Source organism: Lucilia sericata, unplaced genomic scaffold (assembly GCF_015586225.1).
Source record: "Lucilia sericata isolate MDLA Ls3-8-SP2 unplaced genomic scaffold, ASM1558622v1 Contig001375F_arrow, whole genome shotgun sequence".
Classification (NCBI taxonomy): Eukaryota; Metazoa; Arthropoda; class Insecta; order Diptera; family Calliphoridae; genus Lucilia; species Lucilia sericata.
Genome location: NW_023995317.1, coordinates 69,714 through 84,402, shown reverse-complemented (window position 1 = coordinate 84,402; position 14,689 = coordinate 69,714). Strand labels below are relative to the sequence as shown.

Genomic DNA, 14,689 nt, shown 5'->3' with positions numbered 1-14,689 from the left:
TAACTAACTACTAACTAACGAACTAACTACTACTAACTCTAACTAACTAACTACTAACTAACTAACTAACTAACTACTACTAACTAACTAACTAACTAACTAACTAACTAACTAACTAAACTAACTAACTACTAACTAACTAACTAACTACTAACTCTAACTAACTAACTAACTGACTAACTAACTAACTAACTAATTAATGAACGTTTCAATGTGTCCAATTTCTTATTAAAACTTTAAAATTTATTGAGAATACTAATTTAAAGAAATTTTTATTAAAATTTCATCAATTCGAAAATTTACGACCACTTTTCCATTAATCTGTCCTTTTTAGAGAAAATTTGCAAATTAATACTTTTTACAGAAAATTTTAGATTTTTTAATTTTATAGAAAACTTTGTCTCTATAACTCTCATAATAAATCCATAAACACACTTGATATTTTCTTTTGAAAACGTTATTATTAAATCTTAAGAAAAAACTGATTAATTTGTTGATGGGTAAATACTTGCATTAACGTCAGATTAAAAGAAATATAAATTATTGTCTAATTTTTAACCAAATTAAAAGGAAATTAAAAAAAATAATTTTGTTAAATTAAAAGAAAACCATATTAATGAGATAATGAAAATTGAACCAAAAAAACGCGAATTTCAAATGAAATATATTATTAAATGAATAAAACAGAGAGAGAAAAATATAGTAATAATTAATTTCGAAATGATAAACAGAAAACGCACTTAATGGCCAGTGAAAACAAAAGAAAATATAAAAACAATAATTAAAGAAATGCAAAATGAAAATGATTTATTCTGTACAAAAATTAAATGAGAAAGAAAAATATTAAAATTAATAATTTTAATATACGAAACATCAAATAGAAATAAATGAGGCGCCTTTACACTAGACAAATTTTGCGACGAAAACAAAAAAAGTTTAAAACGAGGGAAACTAATTGTTTTTTTTTAACAAAGAAAGCGTTTCTGTAGGCGCGCATTTAGAACGAAAAATAAAATGGTTATGACAAATAAACACACGAAAACCGATTAAATAAAATTTTATACAAAAAATTTAGTTGTTTTTGTTTGTATTTACAGCAAATACCCAATAGTTTAAAGATAACTAAATAACTAAAAACCTATAAAAAAAAAATAATAATTATGAAATTTACGAATTTTTTCTCAGTTTTTTTTTCTTCACATAATTTTGGTTTTTTTTTTCTCAAGAAATTTAAAAAAACAAAAAGTTAAACGTTTTTGTGTTAATCTCGCACCTTGAAGCTAAATAAGCAGATGGTGATGCCGTTGTTGGCGACACGGGCTCATCCAAATCATCATCATCGTTGCCAAATTGATGCGAGGAGCGACTACGTGCCAAACGATTGCGACGCTCCTTCATCGCTAAGTAACGTGAACGTCCGGTGCCATAACGTGAATCCGAATCATCGCCGGTGCCATTGGCATCCTCATCGAAAGAGGCATTTGGCGTGTTGGATAGGGATGGTTGCGATACTATGGCGCTGCTCTTGCTTTTATTTAGAAAGCGGCTTGTGTAGCTGGAATTATTTGGTTTTTTTTTTGTTTTTGTCTTTACAATATTGTTTTTCTACTTTATTTAATAATATTTTTTTTTAATTATAAATTTATAAAATAAACAACAAGCAAAACAGGTTTTTCTACAGTTTTATTTTAGAGCCAAATAAAGAATAATTTTGCTTTTTTTTGTATATTTCTTCATTCAATTTAAATTTTGTAAATTTAGTTTTAATATAGAACACATAGAAAATGAAGACTACAGTAGAAACATTTAATAAAAAAACACACAAATAAAGCTTAGTATGAGATAGTTTTGTTGTTAGTGTTAACAGGGAATAAACAGAAACAAACAAGTTAATTAAAGTTTTGTTTTTTAAAAAAACACCATGAGAATTTGAAGAAAATAAACAAAAATAATATTCAGCAAAATTTCTATACGAGATAATAAGAATAAGGAAATAAAAATATATTATGCGTTTAAAAAAATAACTAGAACTATAGTCGCGTCTGACCATCCATATGATACCCTACACTAATCATAAGTACTTTGCATTCTTACAATAAGAGATTATTATGTTTAGATGGACGGACAGACAGACAGACGGACAGACAGACAGACAGACAGACAGACAGACAGACAGACAGACAGACAGACAGACAGACAGACGGACGGACGGACGTACTGAGATCGATAAATCAATTCAGACAGACGGACAGACAGACAGACAGACAGACAGACAGACAGACAGACAGACAGACAGACAGACAGACAGACAGACAGACAGACAGACAGACAGACAGACAGACAGACAGACAGACAGACAGACAGGACGGACGGACGGACGGACTGAGATCGATAATGCAATTCAATACCTATGACCTGACGCTCCGTAGGTAGGGGAGTCCAGCTCGTTTTGTGAACTGTCATCATCCGATAAAACAAATTCACTGAGCTGTTTCAAGAGCAGACCCAGGCTAAGACGTCGATACGCATCACTGGCAACATCGTTACTATCATTATTGGCTAGAAAAGTCATACCAGCACTACTGCGCGATAATATGTGATGGGTGTTGGGAGAGCTAACGCTGCATGCCAAACCCGAATCACCATAGCCTCTAGACAGACAGACAGACAGACAGACAGACATATGTATAGACGGACAGACAGACGGATAGAAGCAAACATATAGTTGTAACGATCAGGGTTTTAGGGCTCTGCAAAGTTTTCCTTTTTAATCGTTTCTTTATTTGTTTTATTTTGCAATATTTTTTGAAACAAAAAGTTTTGCTATTTCAAAGGGGGAGAAAAAAAGTACCAAAAAGGGAAAAATGTTAAAAATGTCATTGATTCAAACTTTTCGAACCAATTTTTATAAAATGTTAAAATTTATTCAGTTTACTTACATAAACTATTGGTGTATAATTTAGAATTCGGATGCTAAGGCTTACAAAGGACCAAATTCGACTAAATATGTAGTTTAGTACTTTTTGAAAACATAGTTATTCCAAATCAATGCAGTTGAAATATCTTTTGAGTTTTATCAATAATAAACACATTTAAACAGAGCATTTTGAGAATTCAGTCATCGAAAAAACTCTGTTCCTGGGAGAAAAAGTAAGGAATGGTACTTTTTTATTAGCACTTTTCACAAACGAAGAATTTATTCAACTATTTCATTAAGAAAAATAATATTTAACCTCTATGGACCTGATGGAATAAGAAACTATCAGGGGGATTTGTTTTGATAATTTTTGTTTATGAAATGGTACTTTTTAAAATTTCTATAAAATTAAAGCTGAAAACATAAAACTTAACATGACTGAATGAGAATCTATGTATAAGAGGTGATTCTTTGATTATTTTTGAATGTTCACTGAAGCAAACGAGATTTGATAAAAGAGAACTTTATGTTACTTTTTCGTCCCTAATATGGTACTTTGTATACCTTACATCACTTTAGTGGGGTGGTTATATTGGGTTTGTGCTGATGTTTGTAACACACAAAAATATTCCTCCTATATCCTCCTAAAGTATACGAATCGGCTTAGAATAATTTTCTGAGGCGATTGCGATATGTCCCTCTGTCTGTTGAAATCAATTTTTTAAGTTATCCCAACTTTGGGGTACACTTACTGTCCGTAACCTTTAATCTGTGTTAGCACAATTAATAGCCTCCTAAGGACCCTGATAAAGGACTTAGAACTGTCTGCAATGCAGAAGATATCGTAATAATTTTAAAGATAAAGGATCCAAATTACTTGTGTAGAAGAGCCGAGGAGGCTCTGAATACGGCCTTGAACTGGGCTCAACCGAGAGGCCTCAATGTTAACCCGCCGAGGACGGAAGAAGATAAAAATTTCTACTTATACTTTCTGGGCAAGAAGATACCGGTGACAGACAAAGTTAAGTACTTGGGTATAATCCTGGAAATTAAAGTGGTGACACCACATAGAGTATAGGATCAACAAGGCACATCGGTGCTGGGCGATATGTAGGAGATCTGTTGGCATGAAATGGGGTCTTAGTCCTACTATGACAAATTGACTTTATAAAAGTGTAATTCTAGTTTATGCTTCAATAATCTGGTGGAATGCTTTGGACAAAATGTGTAATATCAAACTACTACAGGGAGTTCAGCGTACATGCTGCTTGGGTGTAAGTGGTGCCCCATGTGAAACATATTTCAGATATGAGGCGGCACTTACAGCCGAACGGCTCTTTATTTTAGGCGAACTGGCCAAAAGTGGTTATAGGCATAGCATCAATGTATACTGGACACATTGGTAGGTTATACGCAATCATCGCATGTGCCTGATCGCATACAAGACTAGAATATGTCGGAAATTTTGAAACGCTGATTACAGATAGAATGTCTTGGTCAAGCGGGTTTCTATATTGAAGAACCAGAAACAGAAATATACCACCGTTTATATAATCACAACACAAACTTCCAGTTAGAAGTCCGAGTAATAATGGATGATGTAAATTGGATTAAAATAAATATGGCGCCCACAGGTGATACAATTAAATCTAATATCCTATTGGATTGTAAGAAAGCTTTAACTGAATATTCTCCCAGAGTTAAGATTTACATCATATGGGTACCAGACCACTCGGGAGTAGTCGTCAACGAAAGGTCGAAATTATGTGATATTATTCCGGAAAAAACATTCCTGACTAACACTGATTCTTTGGATTTGATGCAGTATACATCTTCCTATCAACCTAACTTACTGGCCCTATTCAAACTACGAAACTTTGCAACAGTATAAGTGAGTAGTGTTATTAAGATATTTCCATTAGTTCATGGATTTTGTAAAGATTTAGATAGTTATTTACCTATATAGTTTCTCTTTTAGTAGATGACTTTAAATATTACCCAAAATATTTGTTTAACTTTAATACTTAATATGTTAAATATATATTTCTTAAACAAAATAACACGCTTTCTTATAAGTCACAAAATAATACCATTCTTTACATTTTACAAAATTGTTGCTTTTGTCTGCTTAGAAGATTATAATTTAAGCTACTTAGGACAAAATGAACGCCAGAACGAATGTGACTAAAAAGTAAAACTTTTCAGTTTTTTATTTTTTCAACTTTGATTTTTGGTCATAATTTTTTTTAAAGCCCTCTTCTATGTATATATGCCACTAACATTAAATTATAAAAACAAGGCGTTAAAGTGTTTAACTATAAACCACAAATTTGTTAGGACAATGTCTCTAATACCCTAAAGTAAGAAGACTTAGCTATGGCCGACCGATTTAAAACTATTGCAAAGGGTGCGCATCATGCCATGATCCCCACACCAATCTGATACAACTTAAAGGCTCATAAATAGGAGTAATCAAAATAAATATTTTCTCAAATTCGTTTTAAGAAACCAGAAATTATAGAATTGCATTTCATTTAATTTAGCATCCATATAAATTTAAATTTCCCCTTCTTTATTTATATTCCTTAATTAATTGTCTTCAATAAACACACACACAAAAACCCCATAATTAAAATCAAACTAAATTTTGACAATAAAATCCTATTAAAAATCTTAAATTAAATAAATAAATTGATTTCAAACACTTTAAATCTGAAGGACATCTACAAATAAACTAAATCAAATACTACTCTCTTTGTATTCTATTATAAGGTATCAAATGACCAATTTATATTAAATCTTAATTTGATATTAAATCTCTGTTTACTTTCTAAGATTACTTTTTGTGTGTGTGTATTAACTATCTTTAAGAACCCAGGAATTAAGTAGAGAAGAATTAAATTTACGGCAAAAAAAAAACTTTCTTTTTTTAAAAATCAAAAATAACAGGAAAGAAAAATAACTAAGACTTTTTCTTTTGTCCTCTATTCCAGGACGTTATAAGCAAGCGTATCACATGACAATTGTAAACTATATTAGTGCTACTATTATTAGGGAGGTCTAGCACTTAATACAAAAGTTATAACTGAAAAATTGTATAAAAGATCTTACACTTTCAAAATAAGCATTACATAAAAAACCAAATCGTAAAAGCAACCCCCTTAATATATGTTTATATTAAAGTTTACACTTAAAGAGGAAGCCAGACATAAATTTTAAATTAAAGACAACTAAGAATGTATATCCGACTATATTGTCCCTTATACTAGCCATGAAAATATTTTTAATTTATGTCAGAAGTCTATAGTATAATCACTAGCCTAGTATAGAGTCCTGTCTATGGTCTAGTCTAGTGTACAGTCTAGTCTACAGTCTAGTCTATATTCTGATTTATAGTCTAATTTATAGCCTAACCTACAATCCAGTCTGTAATCGAAACTAGTAGATAACCTAAAGTCTAGTCTATATTCTAGTCTTTAGTCTAGTATATATTCTAGTCTTAAGTCTAGTCTATAGTCTAGTCTAGTCTATAGTCTAGTCTAGTAGTCTAGTCTAGTCTAGTCTATAGTCTAGTCTAGTCTAGTCTAGTCTAGTCTAGTCTATAGTCTAGTCTAGTCTATAGTCTAGTCTAGTCTATAGTCTAGTCTAGTCTATAGTCTAGTCTAGTAGTCTAGTCTAGTCTATAGTCTAGTCTAGTCTATAGTCTAGTCTATAGTCTAGTCTATAGTCTAGTCTAGTCTATAGTCTAGTCTATAGTCTAGTCTATAGTCTAGTCTATAGTCTAGTCTATAGTCTAGTCTATAGTCTAGTCTATAGTCTAGTCTATAGTCTAGTCTATAGTCTAGTCTATAGTCTAGTCTATAGTCTAGTCTATAGTCTAGTCTATAGTCTAGTCTATAGTCTAGTCTGTAGTCTAGTCTATAGTCTAGTCTATAGTCTAGTCTATAGTCTAGTCTATAGGTCTAGTCTATAGTCTAGTCTATAGTCTAGTCTATAGTCTAGTCTATAGTCTAGTCTATAGTCTAGTCTATAGTCTAGTCTATAGTCTAGTCTATAGTCTAGTCTATAGTCTAGTCTATAGTCTAGTCTATAGTCTAGTCTATAGTCTAGTCTATAGTCTAGTCTATAGTCTAGTCTATAGTCTAGTCTATAGTCTAGTCTATAGTCTAGTCTCTAAGTCTAGTCTATAGTCTAGTCTATAGTCTAGTCTATAGTCTAGTCTATAGTTAGTCTATAGTCTAGTCTATAGTCTAGTCTATAGTCTAGTCTATAGTCTGTCTATAGTCTAGTCTATAGTCTAGTCTATAGTCTAGTCTATAGTCTAGATCTATAGTCTAGTCTATAGTCTAGTCTATAGTCTAGTCTATAGTCTAGTCTATAGTCTAGTCTATAGTCTAGTCTATAGTCTAGTCTATAGTCTAGTCTATAGTCTAGTCTATAGTCTAGTCTATAGTCTAGTCTAGTCTATAGTCTAGTCTATAGTCTAGTCTATAGTTAGTCTATAGTCTAGTCTATAGTCTAGTCTATAGTCTAGTCTATAGTCTAGTCTATAGTCTAGTCTATAGTCTAGTCTATAGTCTAGTCTATAGTCTAGTCTATAGTCTAGTCTATAGTCTAGTCTATAGTCTAGTCTATAGTCTAGTCTATAGTCTAGTCTATAGTCTAGTCTATAGTCTAGTCTATAGTCTAGTCTATAGTCTAGTCTATAGTCTAGTCTATAGTCTAGTCTATAGTCTAGTCTATAGTCTAGTCTATAGTCTAGTCTATAGTCTAGTCTATAGTCTAGTCTATAGTCTAGTCTATAGTCTAGTCTATAGTCTAGTCATAGTCTAGTCATCTAGTCTATAGTCTAGTCTATAGTCTAGTCTATAGTCTAGTCTATAGTCTAGTCTATAGTCTAGTCTATAGTCTAGTCTATAGTCTAGTCTATAGTCTAGTCTATAGTCTAGTCTATAGTCTAGTCTATAGTCTAGTCTATAGTCTAGTCTATAGTCTAGTCTATAGTCTAGTCTATAGTCTAGTCTATAGTCTAGTCTATAGTCTAGTCTATAGTCTAGTCTATAGTCTAGTCTATAGTCTAGTCTATAGTCTAGTCTATAGTCTAGTCTATAGTCTAGTCTATAGTCTAGTCTATAGTCTAGTCTATAGTCTAGTCTATAGTCTAGTCTATAGTCTAGTCTATAGTCTAGTCTATAGTCTAGTCTATAGTCTAGTCTATAGTCTAGTCTATAGTCTAGTCTATAGTCTAGTCCATAGTCTAGTCTATAGTCTAGTCTATAGTCTAGTCTATAGTCTAGTCTAGTCAGTAGTCTAGTCTATAGTCTAGTCTAAAGTATGAATGGGTTTATTGCTAGTGAAGAAAGTAGTGTTGACACTAGTGGCGAAAAGTATTAACAACAGACGCAAATATTTTACACCTCTTTATATCACTGTAGAATGTTGCACAAGATTTGTTAATTTGTACCACAAATAAATATGAAAAAACAGTTAAAGAAAAGAAATGTTTTTTTTTGGACAAAATGAGAAACTTAAAACTTTAGGGTTTTTAAAGAAATTGTATACCTATTTATAGCTGGCAACCAGGTGGTATAACTGAGAAATTCAAGGTTTGAAAAAAAGTATAATAGTTTTGAAAACAGAAAACGAAAAGCTTAAACCTTTTTTAAACTTGCTTATTAAGTGGTAACAGAAACTAGTTTTGTCAGTACTTTTAATTAGCTGAAACTTCTCAATCCTCCTTCCTAGTTAGTTCCCAATCTCATGAAAACTTTTCACTTTTCTTTGGTGGAGAAACAAAAAATCAGCCTTTAATTTGTTTACACAATTTAGGCTTAACTTTTCATTTCTATTGTATTTTGTTGTGATTGTGTTGACACTGTTTTTTTCTTATTTACTTTTTTCCACAATTTTCTTTTGTTTTCCAAAAGTAGTGAAAAATGTATTGTGGCATTTCTAATGTTTTGTTTTGGTGGTAAATAGAATTTTCAACAATAAGATTTAGAAGAAATAATACACGAAATTTAAGTTAATAATACTGAGTTTCCTTACACTACTTCGTTTGGGAGTTTTCGCGTCTTTTGTTGTTTTTTGAAGACAGAAGGACAGACGTTTTATTATGGTTGCTCTAATTGAACTATTTGCTATATCATAATATCATGATCATGAGAGAATATTTTGAGAAAATGTTTATATCTTGTTACTCTTCTCAGTTTACCAACTGGGTTTTAACTAACAAATGAAAGGATGGATGGACAGATCGATGAACGCACATATATAAGGACGGATGAATAGATGTGTGGATGGACAGACGTGCCTAGTGGTATTATAATTTTACAAATATCTAGAATATTAAATATTTAGAATCTATAAACTTTAAAGAACCTAGGGGCAAAGTTCCTGTCTCTATTGCTTTACTTTCTCTTATTTGAAGGACATAAGAGAAAGATTTATTTAAACGTATTTATTTGACATCGTGATGCATTTAAAAAAAGTGATTCTTAACAGGATTGGTGCACTTTATGTAGAAACACTAAACACTTCTTAGTTTTCACTTTTTTAGATTTTAACAAATTTCGTACTTTCAAATGACATTTCTATTCAGCTCTGGTTCTCACCATTAGTCATCTGCAGCTTTCTAGACATAGACTTTCATTGTATAATTAGTTGAAATTTGTTGATTTATATTCTCTGAACATTTAGATTTTTGTGTTGTTCATCTTAGGAAAACACTGAGAGGGAGTTAAGTAGAGAAATAATATCTTTTGTATTTTATTTCTACATATTTCATTGTATAAATGTTAAAAGGTATTTTTAGTTATATGACTGTTGGAAATGCTAAATGTCGCCAACATTTTTTAGAAGAAAATATTTGTAAATTTAAATGCAAATCAATTTTATACAATTTCATTCAGAGCTAAAAATAATATTTTTTCTAGCATTTCTTTATAAGCTGTTTTTTCTATACTCATTAGAAAATAAAATTCTTTATCTTACACGTGGGTATATAAAGTTATAGATAATTTACATAATCGTTTTATATTTAATTAAATTGATTTGCATTTATCAGATATTTAAAGTTTAGGGGATTTTTTTTTTTGTAGAGAGGGCTTGAATTAATGAGTTTGTATAAATACTTATGTATAATTGATGTAAAATAATTGAAAGTATTTATAAAATATGTATAAATATTAAAAATAAGGAACAACATGACGTATGAGTATTAAATAATTATTCAATATTACGTATACGGCATGTGTATGTGTAGTACGATTTCAAGATAATAAAATTTGAGCATTGAAATTAATCGGAGAATAATGAAGTAAATATGCCAACTGAATCAAAAACCATAGAGGATTAACTGAGATAACTATATGTTGGGAATGTGTTGATAACACATAAGCTGGAGACAGCTTGTGTGTGGGCCTTGCCACTCATACACTCACTTATGAATATATCGGTTGAAGGGTATGTGTGAGTGGTATTCTAGTTCTATTTATCGATAATTTCTTTGTCTGGGCTTATATCGGGGTTTACTCTATTTATAATTAAGGAAAAAAATACAACAATATTTACATATTCATGATTAAATTTCCGTGTTTTTTCTGAAAATTCATTAAATTATTATAGAAAATTTGCTGAAAATTAAACATGTTTATTAATATAAAATTAAAAATAAATTAATTCACCAATTACAGCCTCTTGTATTAATATCTGTACATTCCCAAATGTGTATAAAAAGGAAACCCTTTTGTTTTATATAATAAAGAACGATGCAAGTTAAAATCTCTTAACTGACAAACTAAAATCAAACTATGCCTTATTTAGCATAAGTGATAGTAAGTTAAATGTACTAGTTCCACGAAATATTTGTCAAAAAAGCAGAAGTTTTCCTGACAAAAGCTATTGATTTTCATGGAAACTGTTACAACACGAACTGAACACTACCTCTAAAGGACTAGTGCTTTCGTAAATGTCAGTTAAGAGTTCCTTAAACATATATGTACATATTTCTCGGTGTGTTAAAGTGTTAAAGGTCTTTTCCCAATTAAATGAAGAAATATGTAATAAAATTAACATTTTTGGAACTTGTGCTCCCAATTTGTATACAATTTACACATGACTGCAAAAAACTATTTACAAAAAATTTATTATTTTGAACTAACAACTCACAAATCATTAAAGAAAAAGTTATTTAGAAAAAAACTCAAAATATTTATTAAATATTAAACAAAGCTAGTTTCATATAAAACAAACAACAAAACAAAGTTAATATTAATATTAACAAAAAAAAATATTATTATTATAAGAAAAGAAAAATCAGCATGTAACAAAAGTTCTAGTTTAAAATGAGATGCCAAGATTTGTTTAATTTATTTAAAATAAACAAATAAAAAAATAAATATTTATGTTGATTGTTTATGAAACATCACGTAAAACATCCACAAGCCGCCTTCTGTATCTTGACCTGGGTCTACTAATATATGGGATACTAAAGGGTAGACTGAGTATCAACAACGACATTAAACAAAATGCGATACATTCCATTCAAATAAGAAGATGACGAAGTAATAAAAATAAAAAAAGAGAAGAGTAAGAAGACATAATTAAAAAAACAGCAACAACAAATTAACACAAACATTTAATGTACAAACAAATAGTTCAATGTTTGTCTTTTTGTGTTTAAACACTCATGGTAAGAATATAAGGCAAGGAGCGCGAGTCAGTATCTAATTTTGAGATCCAATAGTTTAAACTAACTAACTAACTAACTAACCTAACTAACTAATAACTAACTAAGCTAACTAACTAACTACTAACTAACGAACTAACTAACTAACTAACTAACTAACTAACTAACTAACTTAACTAACTAACTACTAACTAACTAACTCTATAACTAACGAACACCTAACTAACTAACATAACGAACTAACTAACTAACGAAACTGAACTAAACTCACTAAACTAACGAACTAACTAACTAACTAACAATAACTAACTAACTAACTAACTAACGAACTAACTACTAACTACCTAACTAACAACTAACTAACTAACTAACTAGACTAACTAACTAACTAACTAACTAACACTAACTAACTAACTCTAACTAACTAACTACTAACTAACTAACTAACTAACTAACTAACTACTAACTAACTAACTAACTAAACTAACTAACTAACTAACTAACTAACTAACTAACTAACTAACTAACTACTAACTAACTAACTAACTAACTAACTAACTAACTACTAACTAACTAACTAACTAACTAACTAACTAACTAACTAACTAACTAACTAACTAACTAACTAACTAACTAAACTAACTAACTACTAACTAACTAACTAACTAACTACTAACTAACTAACTAACTAACTAACTAACTAACTAACTAACTAACTAACTAACTACTACTAACTAACTAACTACTAACTAACACTAACTAACTAACTAACTACTAACTAACTAACTAACACTAACTAACTACTAACTAACTAACTAACTAACTAACTAACTACAACTAACTAACTACTACTAACTAACTAACTAACTAACTAACTAACTAACTAACTAACTAACTACTAACTAACTAACTAACTAACTAACTAACTAACTAACTAACTAACTACTAACTACACTAACTAACTAACTAACTAACTAACTAACTAACTAACTAACTAACTACTAACTACTAACTAACTAACTACTAACTAACTAACTAACTAACTAACTAACTACTAACTAACTACTAACTAACTAACTAACTAACTAACTAACTAACTAACTACTAACTAACTAACTAACTAACTAACTACTAAACTAACTACTAACTAACTAACTAACTAACTAACTAACTAACTAACTAACTAACTAACTAACTAACTAACTAACTACTAACTAACTAATACTAACTACTACTAACTAACTAACTAACTAACTAACTAACTAACTAACTAACTAACTAACTAACACTAACTAACTAACTAACTACTACTAACTAACTAACTACTACTAACTAACTAACTAACTAACTAACTAACTACTAACTACTAACTAACTACTAACTAACTAACTAACTAACTAACTAAGCTAACTAACTAACTAACTAACTAACTAACTACTAACTAACTAACTAACTAACCTACACTAACTAACTAACTAACTAACTAACTAACTACTAACTAACTAAACTAACTAACTAACTAACTAACTAACTAACTAACTAACTATACTAACTAACTACTAACTAACTACTAACTACTAACTAACTAACTAACTTAACTAAAACTACTAACTAACTAATCTACTAACTAACTATCTATCTAACTAACTAACTAACTAAATAACTATCTACACAATCATGACTCGTCTTGGAACGGAAATAATTCGCAAATTGAAAAAAGCTTTTTTATACCCTTAGGAGCGGTTTCGGAAAAAATCGACGGATGGGTCGCTCAATTCGTCTACTATTTGGATGATGTAGTTGTTTTCAATAGGAGAATCGGTTACTGCTTCACTATATAAGATTTTCATTGTACATCTCTTGGACTAGACGGTCCAAAAATCTCTACCCCGCTGTTAAGGGTCAACAAGACTGATAACTATCAGGGAACAAGCTATTTTTATACTCATGCCAATAAAATTTATCTGATTTTTTATAGGCAAAGCCAATTGAATTTCTTCACAGAACACATTTGAGCAGAGGCCTTAAGGTATAAAAATTCATATAAATATTTTCAACAGAAAATAACAACTATGTAGCGTAGATTTCCTTTAAAAGTGCTACAAATGTTGGGTGCCTCGATAGGGTAGTTGGTAGTGTGCTAACCTATCAGTCTGGAAGTTTTAGTTCGATTTAAACCAGAAAATCTGTTCTGCTGCACTACAAGGGGCATATGGTCATGGTAAATTAGATTAGAAAGTAATTTGTAATTCCATTGAAATGCTTTATATTTGTATCGCCCCTTGCTACCTTATATTTATTTGCATGAGTGTGTCAAACATAAATTTGCTCTTAATTTTAAAGGTATTATGATCAAATAACTTTTTTTTCATATATATTTTTTTTTGCTTGTTAAATTGCCAACTTAAGCAAAATAATAGAAAGAAAAAAATAAAATTTATACAAAAAGAAAACAAATAATTTGGTTGCATTTATTTACCTAGACGCTTTCAGCTTATGATTGTGATACTTGTTTTGAAAAAGAAATTTTTATACTGATTTTGATTGATTGCTTGATTGATTTGATTTGAGACATTCATTCATACAATTTAAATACAAAATATATTCACTGTTTGATTGATTAATATTAATTGTTTGAAAATATATAAATGACGGAGTGTAGTGACCGATTTATAATGAATTTAAATTGGGTACCATATTTCAGTTTTGTTATTATTATTATTATTTTTTTGTCGTTTGTAAAAACATTAAAGTATTATGTGGCAGTTATTATTTATTTTGTTTTTTTTTTTATTTTTTTGCAGTGATTGGCTTAATTTATTTGTGTTTTTGATAATGGATGAGTTTATTTTTTTTTAAGATTTTTTACAGTCAATTAATTTAGTCGGCGTTTTTTTGTAATTTTTTTTTTTAATTTAAATTTTTGTTTTTTTATTTGATTTATGAAAATGTTAAAAATTTGACGAGTATGCGCAAAACGACACGAACAAAGAACACAAGTGCCAAAATGTTAAATCCTATATTACGCAGATATGTGAGGCTGCTATAAATACACCCAGAAAAATAATTATTTAAACATGTTT

General features: G+C 29.8%; 1 protein-coding gene across 12 annotated transcripts in view; it reads right to left on the bottom strand.

Annotated features, from left to right (window-relative positions):
* The window catches only part of LOC119611145 (RING finger protein nhl-1), an 89,074-nt gene that overhangs the window by 12,254 nt on the left and 62,131 nt on the right, over window positions 1-14,689 (bottom strand). For 9 of the 12 annotated variants that reach the window (XM_037966637.1, XM_037966626.1, XM_037966627.1 and 6 more), the window contains one exon: window positions 1,274-1,555. The exons of 2 other annotated variants lie outside the window; for them this stretch is intronic. In XM_037966637.1, coding sequence (XP_037822565.1) covers window positions 1,274-1,555 — 282 coding nt within the window. Of the gene's footprint in view, window positions 1-1,273; window positions 1,556-11,253; window positions 11,418-14,689 lie in introns of those variants that run through there. One more of the 12 variants, XM_037966636.1, reaches the window with a different exon arrangement.